The sequence below is a fragment of the Crocuta crocuta genome, unplaced genomic scaffold (genome assembly GCF_008692635.1).
Source record: "Crocuta crocuta isolate KB4526 unplaced genomic scaffold, BGI_CrCroc_1.0 scaffold548, whole genome shotgun sequence".
Classification (NCBI taxonomy): domain Eukaryota; kingdom Metazoa; phylum Chordata; class Mammalia; order Carnivora; family Hyaenidae; genus Crocuta; species Crocuta crocuta.
The window spans coordinates 2,034,335-2,050,608 of record NW_027528725.1 but is presented as its reverse complement, the minus strand read 5'-3'; the positions used below and the strand labels follow the sequence as shown (position 1 = coordinate 2,050,608).

At 41.7% G+C, this 16,274-nt stretch overlaps 1 protein-coding gene across 3 annotated transcripts in view; it reads left to right on the top strand.

Moving 5' to 3' along the window:
• Window positions 1-15,991, top strand: part of RALB (RAS like proto-oncogene B) — a 46,026-nt gene extending 30,035 nt beyond the window's left edge. For all 3 annotated transcript variants that reach the window (XM_077755296.1, XM_077755297.1, XM_077755298.1), the window contains exons 3-5: window positions 4,057-4,265; window positions 8,072-8,249; window positions 14,310-15,991. In XM_077755296.1, coding sequence (XP_077611422.1) covers window positions 4,057-4,265; window positions 8,072-8,249; window positions 14,310-14,429 — 507 coding nt within the window. In that variant the 3' untranslated portion in view covers window positions 14,430-15,991. The remainder of the gene's footprint in view (window positions 1-4,056; window positions 4,266-8,071; window positions 8,250-14,309) is intronic.
• The last annotated feature ends 283 nt before the right edge of the window (window positions 15,992-16,274 follow it).

Sequence of the window (16,274 nt, the reverse complement as noted above, 5' to 3'; positions counted from 1 at the left end):
CGTAAGGCCAGGAGTGAGGGGGCATCTTAACAGATACCAAGACTGCAGGGATTTCCTGTTTCTAGTGGAAAAGCAAAAACATCAAGATTACAATCTATGTTCTAATAATCTGCACACTTTTCACTGACACAGAGGAATGCAGTATTATCAGGACATTCTGACATCCTGTATCCAGCAAGTCTAGGGAACTCTCACCGGTTTTAACCTTGAAAGCTCAGAAATACACGCTTGAGATGCTTTATGGCGGTGATATTTGGAGATTTGCACCCCGTGGTTGGGTTTTTTTGGGGTCATGGATTTGTCCCTTTGGAAAGGAGTTAAAAAGACACTGTTGTGAAACACAGGTCAATTTTCACATTTTGTCTAGTTTAAGATAACTATTAGTACAAATTTAAGAACCTAATACTAAAAATCTTGTCTTTTTTAAATTTTGGGCCTTACAGTCATCTGAACCAGTAGCTCTTAAGCAGCAGCACAAGGCTCTTTTTGAGGGTGTTCTTCAAAGGGCCTATTAAGTTCATAACAATAATCTCAATTCTTTTAAAATGCTCTATTTCATTTTGAGACAGAGAGAGAGAGAGGATGAGTTGGGGGCGGGGGGGCAGAGAGAGAGAGGGAGACAGAGGATCCAAAGCTGGCCACTGCTGACAGCAGAGAGCCTGATGTGGGGTTCAAACCCATGAACTGTGAGATCGTGACCTGAGCCAAAGTTGGACATTTAACCGACTGAGTCACCCAGGTGCCCCTCAATTTAGATTTTAAAATTTTAAACATTTAAATTAGTTTTTTAAGTTATAATTCATATACTGTGATATCCATCCTTTTGAAGCGTACATTTCAATGATTTTTGAGTATAGTCACACAGCCAGCCAGCCATCACCATTATGTAACGTTAGAATAATCTTCTCACTGCACAAAGGAGAAGAAAACACTCTACTATTAGCAGTCTTTCCTCATTACTGCCTCTCCTGCTTCTGCATCTCGTTCTTGGCAACTGCTTTCTGTTTTTATGGATTTACCTGTTCTGGACATTTCACATAAATAGAATCCTACATTATGTGATCTTTATATCAGGCTTCCTTTCAATGTCTTGAAAGCCCATCCATGTTGTTATCCGTATCAGTACTTCGTTCCTTTTTATCATGGAATAATACTCCATTGTCTGGGTATGCTGTTTGTTGATCCTTTCACCACTTGATGGACATTTGGATTGTTTTGACTTTTTAGCTATTTTGAATATTGTTGCTGTGAACGTTTGTGTATACATTCTTATGTAGACCTATGTCTTAAATTCTCCTGCGTAAGTATACTGAGGCATGAAACTTGCCGGGTCATATGGTAACTCTATGTAAAACTTTTTGAGAAGTGCATGACTTCTTTCCATAGCAGCTGTACCATTTTATAATCCCGCAAGCAATGTGCCAGGGTTCCGATTTCTCTGTATCCTTGCCAACACTTGATATTGTCTCGTTTTGATGATACCTCCTAGTGAGTATGAAGTGGTATCTCATTGTGGTTCTGGTCGGCATTTCCCTAATGACTGGTGGTGTTAGGCCTCGTTTCATGTGCCTGTTGGCCACTTGAAAATCTTCTTTGGAGAAACGTTTGTTCAGGGTTTTTGTCTAAATGTTTAAATTGGGTTGATCGTCTTTTTCTTGTTGAGCTTTAAGAGTGTTTTATGTATTCTGAATATGAGTCTCTTTTAAATTTATAATTTACAAATATGTTCTCTCATTTTATAGGTTATCTTCTAACTTTCTTGATGATGTCCTTTGAAGCATGAAAGTTTTGCATTTTGATGAAGTTCAATTTACCTACTTTTTCTTTTGTTGCTCGTGCTTTTGATGTCCTATCTAAGAATGCCTTGCCACATCCAAGGTCATAAAGATTTATACCTATGTTTTCTTTTTAGAGTTTATAGCTTTAGTTTTTATAGTTCGGTCTTGATCCATTTTGAGTTAAGTTTTGTATGTGATGTGAAGTAAGGGTCCAACTTCATTCTTTTGCATCTGGATATCTGCTTAAACCAGCATCAATTCTATTTTTTTTTTAATTTGAAAAAAATATTTTATTATTTATTTTTGAGAGTGAGAGACAGAGCACAACAGGGGAGGGGCAGAGAGAGAGGGAGACACAGAATCTGAAGCAGACTCCAGACTTGGAGCTGTCAGCATAGGGCCCGACACAGGGCTTAAACCCACAAACCCCGAGATCGTGACTGGAGCCAAAGTCGGACACTTAACCAAATGAGCTACCCAGGCACCCCTCACCAATTCTATTTTAATGGCACATTGCTGTCATTAATTAAGGTTTTTTTTCTGAGTATCTGTACTTCTGACATCATTAAGATAATGATTTATAGTTATTTGATGTATACCACAATGTAAAGAATATAGCATTGAAATACTAATATCGTTATTACTCAGTAATATAAACACTAAGAGAAGTTTAGCATTTTTTGAAATTTTTTTTTGTCCTTAGCCTCTCTGAGTGGGATGCATACTATCAAAATATTCTGTACTAAAGTCTCTTGAATTAGTTCTCTTTGTGGCTGTATAACCATTTTAATATTCATTCGGGTTCATTTGCTTCAGTGTTTCTGTTTCACAACTTTTACGTTTGTTTTGTTTGTCCTTTTAGGGAATGTACATATGTAAATACATATGTACATATGCATAAATGCACCTATTAAGGCATACATACATATAAAAACAGCTACATATACTCACCCACACCTATCTTATTCTTTATACTCCCTCTTTTCCTTGTGCAAAAGGTAGACTGTTATATTCCAGAGATTGTTACGTATCTGTACGTGGTTCTCCTTGTCATTTTTATAGCTGTATAGTATTCCATCGGTGGGTGCCTGCTGTTGGGCATTTGGGTGGTTATTAATCATTTGCTGTTACACACAGTGCCACGGTGATCGCCTTGTATGCTGCTGTAGGTTAGATTCCTAGAAGCAGGGTACTGGCACAGAGGAGTGCCTCTCCACTTACCATATTCACCGCATAAGGATTGTACTGTTCTCTCCCCCCACCAGCCGTGTGCAAGAGGGTTTTCCCCTCAGAGCTTGTTGTCCGACGCTGGGGGTTTTGCCGGTCTGGTAGGTGAAAACCGGTATCTCCGTGTACTTAAAAGCTTAGTGAGGATGAACATCATTTTGTATGATTAGCATCCTGTGTATTTATTTTTCTGTGAATTGTTTATGTCTGTTGCCATTTGTTCCCATTGGATTGTTGACGTTTTTTTTTTCTCTCTGTTTCTAGGAACTGTTTAAATATAGCTCTCTGTGATATGGGTTCAAATACTCTTTCCCTGTTTGTCATTTGTCTTTTTTTTTTTTTTTTAATAGTGTGTTGTGCCATATGGAAGTTTAATGAATTTTTTACGTAGTCTAATTTATCAATTTTTTCTCCCATGGCTTCTGGAGTTTGAGTCATAGTTAAAAAGGCCTTCCCTACTTCAAGGTAATAAAAGGATTTCACCCATGTTTTCTTCTGGTGCTTGATGGGTTTATTTTTTACATTGTATCTTTGACCCATTTGAAGTTTATGTTGTATTTTTAAGCCTCTTAGTCCTCTCTTGTCAAATCGCTTTTCAGATGAGTTTTATACTTTGGTTGATTATGTGTAAGAGCTTCTGTTTCTCACTCTTGCCAGTGTTTATAATTTTATACCGAGAATAATATCACCAAGTGTTCCTTCTGCCCTATGCTTGGTCTCTTCATCTATAAAATGGGAATATCGGACCTTGTCCACCCCCAAAACAAAGAGCACACTGTACACACTGTATGTTCGCCAATTTAACAATAAATTGTATTAAAAAAATAAGAACAAAATAAAAAACAGTAGAACCAAGAGCAATAAAGAACAGAAGTGTTAACGAAGGACTTTATTTTTACAATACCTTAAACATAGTGTGATCATTATGAATTCTCAGTAAATATTCAGTTGATTATAGGCAAAGTGCCCCTATGTTGAAATTTATTTCTTTGGCAAGTTTTCTTTCCCTCAACACTTTGTTAATGACTGGTGATGTTGTTCGTTTCCTCAGTTTGTGGAAGACTATGAGCCTACCAAAGCCGACAGTTACAGAAAGAAGGTGGTTCTTGATGGCGAAGAAGTCCAGATAGATATTCTGGACACGGCCGGACAGGAGGACTATGCGGCCATTCGAGACAACTACTTTCGTAGCGGGGAAGGCTTCCTGCTGGTGTTCTCCATTACAGAACATGAGTCCTTTACAGCAACTGCCGAATTCAGGTAGGTTTGAGCTGAAAGAGCCCCAGACTCCAGGAGACTTTCTGCCCGTCTTTCTCGCATGTTCAGCCTGGCAGGAATCTGGGGCTGAGCAGAGTAACAGAGGGTTGGGCTTGTTATTAAGAAGAATTTCATTAATGAATTTTCTGGAGCTTTTTGAATCTTGGCACATTAGAGCCCACCATTTGTTATTATCTCTTTGGACTTCCCTGTTTTTAACATTTTTGAATATAAATTACCTTAAGAATCTTGACGATGGGGCGTCTGGGTGGCTTAGTTGGTGAAGCTCGGACTCTTGATTTCAGCTCAGGTCATGGTCTCAGGGTCGTCAGATGTCTGGCCTCAGGCTCTGCGCTGACAGCGCGGAGCCTTCTTGGGACTCTCTCTCTCCCTTTCGCTCTGCCCCTCCCCTGATCGTGTGTGCACACCTGTCCTCTCTTTCTCTCTCAAAATAAATAAACGTTAAAAAAAAAAGAAGAATCTTAAGAGGATGAAGCCATTTCAGGTACTCAAGAACTTCGAATTTCGTTTTCATATAAATCCTAAGGGACAGTGATGCATGGGTTAACTATCTTTATCCTTTTTATCATTTGGCTGGTGAAGTGATACATTTGGTCTGTTTTGAGGTTGATGAAACGTTGTCAGGAGAGGGAAGGATGCCAGTCAGAGTGACCGTTTGCGGCTCCCATAGGATTTGAACCTAGGCGAGTAGGAAGAGTCCCGCTTTAGAACCAGGCAGACCCGGTCTGAATCCTCGCCCTGCCCACCACGTAGCAGTCTGGGGATGCTAAGCATTGGAGAGTCTGTCTCTCTGTCTGAGGGTGTACTTGTTAGTGGATGAGATGAAATGAAACGATGCTTTAGACTGTAAATTTGGAAGGGCAGGACCCACGCCACCCCGCACTGTGCCATGTCCCCAGGCCCCCTTTCCGCATGGTCACATGGTGCCTACGCCGTGAGTAGGATATGAACCGCTGTGATTCATTTTAAGTGCAGTAGTTAAAGGTACCTGACGTTCATTCTCTTCTACAGAAGTTCTTAGAGGAATTCCAGTGGGGACGGTGTCTTTCTCTTTACCCGGCATGCTTTTCTCGTTTCTCTTATACAATTGCGTTCTTTCCTCTACTCTCCTTATAAGCACATCTGCCCAGATGACTTTTGATTTTAAGAGCTGAATCTAGCGTCTAACAGGGATCTAAAAAGGGGGGGAAATCCACCTTTTTTTTTTTCATTCTGTAGCAAGTTCTGGTCAGAAATCAAGGGGTCAACCAAAGGTGAAAGTGAGGAAACTAAATATCCCCCCAAGATTTGGAAGGAAGCATCAGTGAGCCGGGGGGGCCTCACGGGGTGAACCCAGGTCAATGTAGTGGTGGTCAGTTGCTTCCTAGTGTTAAGTCTTCAAAGGCAGACCATGTAAATTCTCCGCTACTGGAGTGTGCGTGGGGGCGATCAGTTAAGTGGCCAGGACTCTTAGGAGAAGACCTGTTAGTTCCCAGACTTCCCCGACTTGCCTAGAGTTTTCTCTTTGTGGGTACAGTATTCATAATTGTGACTGCATCTGTGTCATCGTGTTTTTATCCATCCCTGAGGATAAAGCAGACCAGATGCACACACCTCCTTATTTTCTTGCATGTCCTGAGCCTTTTGATTTCCCATTACCCCATGACTCACCCAGAAAGGACGTGGTGGGCAGTGAGAGAGTCCCATCCAGAGGACAGATGATGCCACCCTCATCCTGTCTCCCTGCACCCCCCACCCCCAGTTCTTATGTGTTCTCAGAGATTTGGAGAAGAGCCTCGTCTCATCTCGGGAGGTGGGTTTCGGTCATTATGTGAGAGCAGGGACCCCTAGAAGAAAAAGCACAGATGACTGCCTGAAAGAAAAAGGAAGGGCCGGTGAGTTCTTCTGACTTGAACTCCAGACATTCAGAGAAAAGGCACAGGACTGTCCAGGCTTCTCACGGCGTCAGACCCGGAAGAAAGGAGGTAGGGCATCTGAGCCTTTGTGGTCAAACTCAGTTTACGCCGGTTAGCAGATTGCAGACATAGCTTTCGGTATTTATGGAAAGGGCCCAATACAAAACAAAATGTTAATACGCTCTGTCTTCCTTGAACCTTGCCCTGAACAGTATTCGATAAGCTCGAAAACTAGGATTTTTTCTAAGAGACCAGAGCCAGTGCTCCTATTTTGGGATGAATATGTTTATTAATGAGATAATTTTACAAACCTCTGCATGACTAATGAGCCAGAGAATTATTGGTTTTTCTTGTTCAAAGTTTGTGCTGATCGCATAACTTCTAAATGTGGCCTGTTCTTTGACCCCTAGTTGAAATGTAGGCTATAGCAAAGCTACTTAGGGGCAATTTTTAAGCATCTACCTCTTTTTGGTTTTTCTTAAAATATTTGATATCTGATATCTGATACTTAAATTGAATCTAATGGAAACATTTTTAATATTTTCATTATTATGAAAAGTTACCCTATATCATATAGAAATCAGTACAGATCTCCACAAAATATACTTTTGAAGTGGTCCCTTTTTGGAGTATATTGGAATGTAGAAGTTGAAATGTCTTCACTAGACCAAAATAATGGAAATGGAATATTTATTTTTTAAATATTTGGTATTGATTCATAACTTAGGTAGCTGGTAGTTTTAGTAGAGGTAAAATTTAAGGTGTTACAGTTAATGTTTTTTTTTAAGGAGATGTTTTTGAAGTACTTTTCCATAGATATTGGATTTTTCCTTTCCTTTCCTTCCCCCCCCCCCTTNATTTCTTGTAACATTTACTGTATCTAAGTGGACGCTGTTTGGGGGGGGGGGGCGGTAGGTGCACACACACATAGATATAATCGAAAGAGAAGTTTCACAAAACCATACCTGATGTAATACTTGAGATCCCCTCTGATGTTTGTGTTCTGGTCCATAGTGCTCTGTTCCACTGAGAGAAAAAAAACACATCTGGTTGTGACCTGTTAAACTGATTTCATGATCTGCTAATAGACTCCCACCTTCCAGATGAAAACCGCTGATTTCACAGCTGTTATTCTCACAAAGAAATCATACCATATTTTCAGGGGAATTATTAAGCATTTTATGTACGAAGATTCTTTCTTTCTTTCTAGTGCTCTGTTCCACTGAGAGACTTCCTCCCTCCCTCCCTCCCTCCCTCCCTTCCTTCCTTCCTTCCTTCCTTTCTTCCTTCCTTCCTTCCTTCCAAGAGACCGAGAGAGCGAGCTAGTGTGAGCAGGGGAGGGGCAGAGAGAGGGAGAGAGAAAGAATCCCAAGTAGGTTCCATGTTGGAAGCACAGAGCCTGATGCAGGGCTTGAACTCACTAACCGTGAGACCATGACCTGAAACGAGATCACTGGTTGGGCACTTGACTGACAGAGCCACCCAAGTGCCCCCGAAGACACTTCTTTTAGCTTGTTTTTTTTATCCCAGAGGTTCCCAGGTTGTTCTTTTTGTTAAGAAGGTTTGGTGCCTAAGCATCAATTGGGGACCTCGATGAAACGCAGAATCCTGGGCTCCGACTCAGACATTCCTTCTGTGGGGTTCCTGTTGGGCCCAGAAATCCGTGTTTGTGACGAGCACCCCAGGTCCTTCTGGTGTAGGCAACCTGAGAACCACGCTTTGAAAACACTTGTCCAGCTTGTGACGGGACCTGGGGACTGCTGCCCTGGGGCCTGCCCTGAGGGTAACCATGTTTTCCGCACGAGAAAAGCCTTTCATTTTAGATGCGTCCGTCCATGGAGTGGAGTTGTATTCTAGCTTTCTGAGCCGCTGTCTTTTGATGCAATGTCTTAGGGAACAGATCCTCCGCGTTAAGGCCGAAGAAGATAAAATTCCATTGCTGGTGGTGGGAAACAAGTCCGACCTGGAGGAGCGCAGGCAGGTGCCCGTCGAGGAGGCCAGGACGAAAGCAGAGGAGTGGGGCGTGCAGTACGTGGAGACCTCGGCTAAAACGCGGGCCAATGTGGACAAGGTCAGTGTGCGCTCTGCTCTGCATGTGGTTCTTAGAAAACAGCAGGACGGGGACGTCCCATCTGTTGGGTTTTGAGGGAACCGTTTGTGGAAAGCAGGGGGGGGCTGATTTCCTAGATGTCTCAGTCAGTGTAGGGGAAGCCCTGGGACAGTTTGGCCGTGAATGTAAACCAACCCAGAGTCCCCTCCCTTAGCCTCGAGCCTTTGCTGACATGGCCTGGGGACATATGGCAGTGTGACCGTGACCGTGACCGTGGGTCAGTGAGGGCAGCGCGGGAAGGACGGGCTCAGCAGCCCCCATGCTCTCATCCACCATGGCCCACCTTCTCCACGAGCACGTCCGTCCGCAGCTTCGTGGGGGCTCCCCAGGGAATCACGGGGTGCCTTGACTTTCTGGTCGTGACTTATAGGTTAGATTTCCTCTTTTCACCTTACTGCCCACCGGCAGAGCCAAGGTGTTGTGCTTTATAACTCAGTCTCTAGACAACATTTGCTCTCAGGAATCGACTCTCCAGGGACCTCTCTTCCCTTCCCCTCCCTTCCCCTCCCCTTCTCTCTCTCAGCCATGCTCAGCATACTTTCTCCTTCAAATCTCTGAAGCCAGTGAAAGGGCGACCTTGACAGTGATGAACATTGACAGCTGGAAGATCCACCTCCCAGTGATTGCCACTGTCAGGTTTTGGGTTCTAAAGAACTGAGGTTCAGAGTGGTTGCCACACAGTGAGAGTGGACAGCCTTAGAGAGGAGGGAGGCTTTACCTTCCTCANGGTTCAGAGTGGTTGCCACACAGTGAGAGTGGACAGCCTTAGAGAGGAGGCTTTACCTTCCTCCTTCACCGTGTTTGTAGCTCTGACTTCGTGATCCATGCTCTTGTAACATCTGAACCCATTTCATTTTGGCAGCCAAGCACCGGATACATCTGCTTTTATGCGGCATCAGCATCTGAGTCCCCCAAATTGCTTATGTTGCTCTTTCTTACGGGGAAATAATTCTCCTTTACTTCTTACCTGAAGAGGGAAGATTGTGACCAAAGCTTTGTCTTAGCTTGAAATGATCCTAGAAGAACATTGGTATTTAGAACGTTGGTATTAGAAGGGGCTCACTTTATTATTTTAAATGATTTATTTACTATTCAAGTATAATCGACATACAATGTTACATTTACCTCAGGTGCACAGCAACTTGATCTAACAATCCTGATGTTACTTGGTGCTCACAATGACAGGTGTGGCCATCGTCCATCACTACACCACGTTATTACGTGTTGTTGACTGTTTTCCCTAGGCTGTGCTTTTCTCCCTGTGACCTATTTATTTTATAACTAGAAGTCTGTATCTCAAATCCCCTCTTTAAAAATTTTTTTTAATGTTTATTTATTTTTAAGAGAGAGACAGAGTGCGAGTGGAGGAGGGGCAGAGAGAGGGGGAGACACAGAATCTGAAGCAGGCTCCAGGCTCTGAGCTGTCAGCACAGAGCCCAACGCAGGGCTCGAACTCACAGACTGTGAGATCATGACCTGAGCCGAAGTTGGGTGCTTAGCCGACTGAGCCACCCAGGCACCCCCACACCCCCAAATTCCTTTATCTAACACTCCCATCCTCCCACCTTTCCCCACTTTCCCCCAGTTTGTTCTCTGTATTTAAGTCTGTGTTTGTTGTTTGTTTTGTTTTTTAGATTCCACATATAAGTGAAATAACATGGCATGTGTCTTTCTCTGTCTTGTTAGGGGAACAAATACCCCCTAGGTCCATCCATGTTGTTGCAAATGGCAAGATTCCATTCTTTTTTTATGCCTGAGTAATATCATTCCATTGTATATATGTTCCACATCTTCTTTGTCCATTCATCTATCGATGGATTGCTTCCATACTTTGGGAATTACGGTTGCTTCCATAATTTGGCTGTTGGAAGTCATGCTGCTATGAGCATCAGGGTGTGTATATCTTTTCAAATTAGTGTTTTCATGTTCTTTGGGTAAATATCCGGTAGTGCAATGACGGGATCATATGGTTGTTCTATTTTTCATTTTTTGAGGACCCTCCACACCGTTTTCCACAGTGGCTGCACCAGTTTGCCTTCCCACCAGCAGGGCACGAGCATTCTGTTTTCTCTGCATCATTGTCAACACTTCTTTTCTTTTCGACAAGATACTTGTCCAACTGGTGGTGGGACGTGATTATCTCATTGTGGTTTTGGTTTGCATTTCCCTGAGGATCAGTGATGTGTCGTTTCCTGTGCCCATTGGCCGTCTTTATGTCTCCCAGGCTAAAATGTCTATTCAGGTCCTCTGTGTATTTTTAAATCAGATTATTTGGTTTTTAGGTGTTAAGTGGTCTAAGTTCTTCACCTATTAGATATTAACCCCTTATCGGCTATATGATTTGCAAGTATCTTCTCTCATTTGGTGAGTTGTCTTTTTCTTTTGTTGATGGTTTCCTTCCCTGTACAAAAGCTTTTTATTTCAGTGTAGTCCCAGTAGTTTATTTTTGCTTTTGTTTCCCTTGCCTGAAGAGACAGATCCATAAATATGTTGCTAAGGCTGATGTCCAAGAAGTGACTGCCTGTGTTTTCTCTTTATTTTCCCTCAAGTTTTTATTTAAATTCCAGTTAGTTAACATACAGTATGATACTAGTTTCAGATGTACAATATAGTGATTCAGTACTTCCATGCAACACCTGGTGCTCATGCCTATGTTTTCTTTGATGAGTTTTATGACTTCCGGCCTCACATCTAGGCCTTTAATCTATTTTGAGTTTATTTTTGCGTGTGGTGTGAGAAAGTGGTCCAGTTTCATTCTTTTGCATGCAGCTGTCTAGTTTTTCCAATGGCATTTATTGAAAAGACTGCTTTCCCCCCATTGCATATTCTTGCCTCCTTTGTCTTAGATCAGTTGACCCTATAATCATAGGTACATGTCTGTGCCGTCTCTCCCGTTCTGTTGATCTTTGTGTCTGTTTTTGAGCCAGTACCGTGCTGGTGAATTACTACAGCTTGGGAGAAGTAGATCTTGAAATCTGGGATTATGGTACCCCCAGCTTTATTCTTCTTCTTTCTTAAGATTGATTTGGCTGTTTAGCGTCTTTCATGGTTCCATACAAATTCTATGATTATTTGTTGTAGTTTTGTGACAAATACTATTGGTATTTTGGTGGGGATTGCACTGAGTCTGTAGATTGCTGTAAGGAGTAGGGACACTTTAACAGTGTTAGTTCCTCCAGTCTCTGAGCATGAAACATCTTTCTCTTTGTTGTGTCATCTTTAATTTCTTTTATCAACATCTTACAGTTTTCAGACTATAGGTTTTTCACTTCCTTGGTAAAATTTACTCCTATGTGTTTTATTCCTTTTGGTGCAATTGTTTTCTTAATTCTTTGTTCTGCTACTTCCGTTTTAGTATATAGAAACACAACAGATTTCCATATGTTAATTTTGTATCCTGTAACTTTACTGAATTTATTTATCTGTTCTAATTGTTTTTGTCTCTGTGTGTGGTATCTTTGGGGCTTTCTCTACATGGTATCATGTCATCTGCAAATAGTGACAGTTTTACTTCTTCCCTTTTAATTTGTATGCCTTTTTTTTTTCTTGTCTGATCGCTGTGGCTAGGACTTCAGTACTATTTTGAATACTAGTGGTGACAGTGGACATCTTTTCTTGTTCTTCATCATAAAAGAAAAGCTCTCAGTTTCACCATTGAGTATGATGTTAGCTTTGCATATTTCATATATGGCCTTTATTATATTGAGATATATTTCCTCTAAACCCACTTTGTCGGAAGTTTTTATTATGAATGGATGTTGTATTTTGTCACATGCTTTTTCTGTGTCTATTGAGGGTGATTATATGGTTTTTATCCTTTCTTTTTTTAATGTGATGTATCACACTGGTTGATTTGGAAATATCAAACCACTCCTATATCTCTGGAATAAATCCCACTTGATCAAAGTGAATGATACTTTTAACCATTGTTGAATTAAGTCTGCTGATATTTTGTTGAGGATTTTTGCATCTGTGTTCATCAGAGATATTGTCCTGTAATTCTCTCTTTTTCTTTGTGGAGTCTTTCTCTGGGTTTGATATTAGGGTAATGTTGGTCTCATAGAATGAATTTGGAGGTTTTCCTTCTTCTTCTTTTGTTTGGAACAGTTTGAGAAGAATAGGTATTAACTCTTCTTCAATGTTTGGTGCAGTTTACTGTTGAAGCCATCTGGTCCTTGACTTTTATTTGTTGGGAGGTTTTTTGTGTTTTTTTTTTAATCAATTCAATTTTGTTACTAGTAACCAGTCTGTTCAAATTTTCTATTTCTTCCTAATTTTGTTTTGGAAGATTATACATTTCCAGGAATTTATCCATTTCTTCCAGTTGTCCAGTTTGTTGGCATATGGTTTTTTAATACTCTAATAATTTTTTTTATTTCTGTGGTGTCAGTCATTATTTCTCCTCAGAAAGGGTTCACTTTATTTTATTTATTTTTTAAATGTTCCTTTATTTTGAGAGAGAGAGCGAGCGGGTGTGAGTGAACATGAGTGGGGGAGGGGCAGAAAGAGATGGGGGAGAGAGAATCCCAATAGCATCCTGACAGCGCAGAGCCTGACGTGGGGCTCGAACTCACCAACTGTGAGACCATGACCTGAGCCGAAATCAAGAGTCAGAGAGAGGCCTCACTGAGTGAGCCACCCAGGTGCCCCAGAAAGCGTTCACTTCGGAAGCGTTTTGGTAGCGTCTACAATATAAATCTGTCTGTAACGGGAAGCATGTTCACTCACTATTTTTTCTATAATTTCTCAGTGCTGGCTGCTGTGCCGTTCCAAATCTCTGTTTCCTGGTTGTCAAAAACGCACAGGAAATCCAGACATGTATTTTATTTTAAAAACATCGGGAAGGCTTTCTTGGCACGGAAGCGGGGATGCATAGCTTCTGACCGGGTGCTGGGGTGGGAGCTGTCGCAGGGTAGCTGCGTCTCCTTCCTCTGCTGGACCAGCTTGACCTGCCAAACCAGATGCCACAGAAATTTATCACTGGCAGCATTGTATTCACTTGTACACGGTTTACACGGAAGGTTGATAAGATCGGCCCCTGAACAACTTTGTCATCATTTTACGTTGGACACATTCCATCCTCCTCTGCCTTTGCTGTTAGAACAAAATGAAGGAGCCATAACATTTGAAATTGTTCGCTGCTGCTGCTCTTGTGGGCGGGGTGCTTAGGTCATTTTGTGGGGAGGGGGGGCTTTTTTGTGCCTGGAGCTGGTGGTACATGCACGTGGAGCCCCCCACTCAGAAAGCTTAACCTTCCTTTTCACCAAGAAGAAGGTATGTCTATGAAAATCAAAGGAGGTTGTAGTTTCGTGTGAACATCCAAGGATTAAAGCCTGCACTCAGCCACATGCTTTCAGTCTCTATCACTCCCCCTGAGAAATCTGAGATGTTTCTCTGTCTCAGGCTTATTTTGTCTGCTTGGGTATCTGGGCACTTCGGCCCGATTGCTGGGAGCAGAGGGCAAAACCCAAACTATTTTGACAAATGATAATTTGTGTCTGAATAACACATTGCATGCAGAGGACAAGTCTTATCAGTTCTCGATAAAGTTCCTTTCAGCTAACATCGCAAGGAACAGTGGCTGTTCCTGAGAGAGGGAGGGTAGGAGCATGCTTGTGGAGGGGTAGTGGGACATCTCTCCGCTCCTGTCCCCAGTTTCCTAGTGCAGGAGCCTTAGTTTGTTTATGCTTTATCCCCCCGTCTCCCAATTCCACTGTGTTCCAAGTCTGCTGGTCCTGCTGGGGAAGCCGCAGGCATAGTGATGTTCCTACATTTATAGAGTCATGATCAGGGTTACATAAGGTGTGGGGATATAGAAGAAAGCACTCAGTAGCAGGTACCCCTCTTCTTAACCTTTCCTCGTGGTTGGAAATGCCAGAAAGTCTAATGCAAACTTTGGCTCAGGGTTTACAAAAATAAGCTTGCTTTATGCTTTAAATTCCTGCTTAGTAGAATTGCTTCATGAAATCATTAAATGGCTTTTTCCTTCCTATTCTTTTCGTTCCTTCCTCCCCACCCCAGGTGTTCTTTGACCTAATGAGAGAAATCAGAGCAAAAAAGATGTCTGAGAACAAAGACAAGAACGGCAAGAAAAGCAGCAAGAACAAGAAAAGTTTTAAAGAAAGATGTTGCTTACTCTGAATGCCAAGATGGCGGACAAAGCAATGGCCGCTAAGGACATAGGGCGGGCTCCTCAAGGGAAGAGTATAGTCCACCTCTTGGTGTATTCCCTGCCCTCCCAACCTCATTCACACATACTTCTTTAAATGGGGAAAATATTGGTGAACCAGTGGCTGGCAGAAGAAAGAAGCCCTGTCCATGCATTGGAATGGCTACTTTGTCAGGAGGTTTTAGAGTTTCCTTCTCTTTCCCCCTCTCCCTCCCAAAAGTTTAATCACGTGTGTAGTGCTATCAGTAGGAAATAGTCAAGCGTTAAAGAGAAATGCACTGTCATAGCATCTTATCCCCCACCCCCCTAGGTTTGTAACGTTACCATCTTTTGGTTTGAAATAAAAATGTCCTACTTTATTGGGTTTGGGGACAGGTGGGTAGGATAATACTCTCCCCAACTCTTATCAGCTTAACAGAAATACTCAAAAAAGTTCTAATGACATTAAGTCCTAATGACACTGAAAAATTCAGAGATTTTTTTGCAGTCAGTTTCTTAGCAATACCCTGTAGATTTGAAGTGCAGCGAAAAATAAAATGAATATGAATTGGGCCAAATAGATCAGTAACAAGCTCATAAACCCTTCTCATCACCTATGAAAAATAAAAGTTGAATTCTTCATACTTAAATATTAGCCAGTGACAACCCGTGTTGGCTATTTCTGTCCTGTAGCATCCTGATTCTTGCATAGAAGCTTTGTTTTAGTAGATTAAGTGAAGTCTCCAGAGTAGCATTTTATACTTTATACGTGACACACTCTTCTTATCAGATTAAAAAATCTATCTTTGGATGTGTCCTCCCCTAATGGCCAGTCGTGGTAAGGCCCCTCCTTCTCCACTGGTAACCGATGTGTCCTTCTGGTCGACCTCTCTGCATGCAGAGGTTGAGCAAGCCTCTTCTTTTGTTTCTTTTAGGTATAATGAGCTCTTCTGAAGAATGTGATGAGTTCAAATTGTATCCTCAAATCACAAAGCCAGCACCAGTGTCTGACATTCTGCTACCTCTCATAGAATTGCTCTGTAATTCTAAATTTAAAATGAGAAGTGGGAAAGGATAAGCCATTGCCCTTTTACCTCTGAGAATTGGCTGCTGTTTCTAATATAGTTTTCTTCTGAGACAGCCATAGAGTTGGTTCGGAAAAGGCTTTTATTGATGAGATGTGTTAAGCTTTTTTGTATATCCATCTTCTAATCTTAGCAACCAGAAAACTTTTCCTCAGGAAAGGAGTACTGTGATAAAAAGCCAGTATTCAGCACATTTCCCCCCATTTTTTGGAAGTGACATTTCACATATAGGTGCCATAAGGGAATTGGGGTGGGGAGACTGGGAGCCTTTCAAATTTATGGTTATTATGGAAATTGTGGAAATCATGATCTGAGTGGAAAGCAATCTTGTATCACCTCCCAAAGAATCATGGTCTTTTTTAAATAAAAAAAAAAAAGCAGACAAATAACACTTCTTCAGGGTTTCAGCCTTTTTATTTTACCCTTTTGTCATACATGTAAAATGCAAGTATTAAAGAAACTGACAGTAACTTGTTCATTATTGATTATGTTAGGTGCTCTGCGATACCAAACTAACTTTGTTTCTATGAATCCTTTGAACTGGACTGTGGGAAATAAAATTTAAATATAAATAGTATTTTAACTTCATCTTTCCTTTGGGAGAGAGGACTACTCTTTCTTCTTAAAATTTCTTTTTAATGTGTATTTTTTTATTTTGAGAGAGACAGAGTGAGTTGGGGAGAGGCAGAAAGAGAAAGAATCCCAAGCAGGCTCCATGCTGTGAGCGCAGAGCCCGACATGGGGCTCGATCCT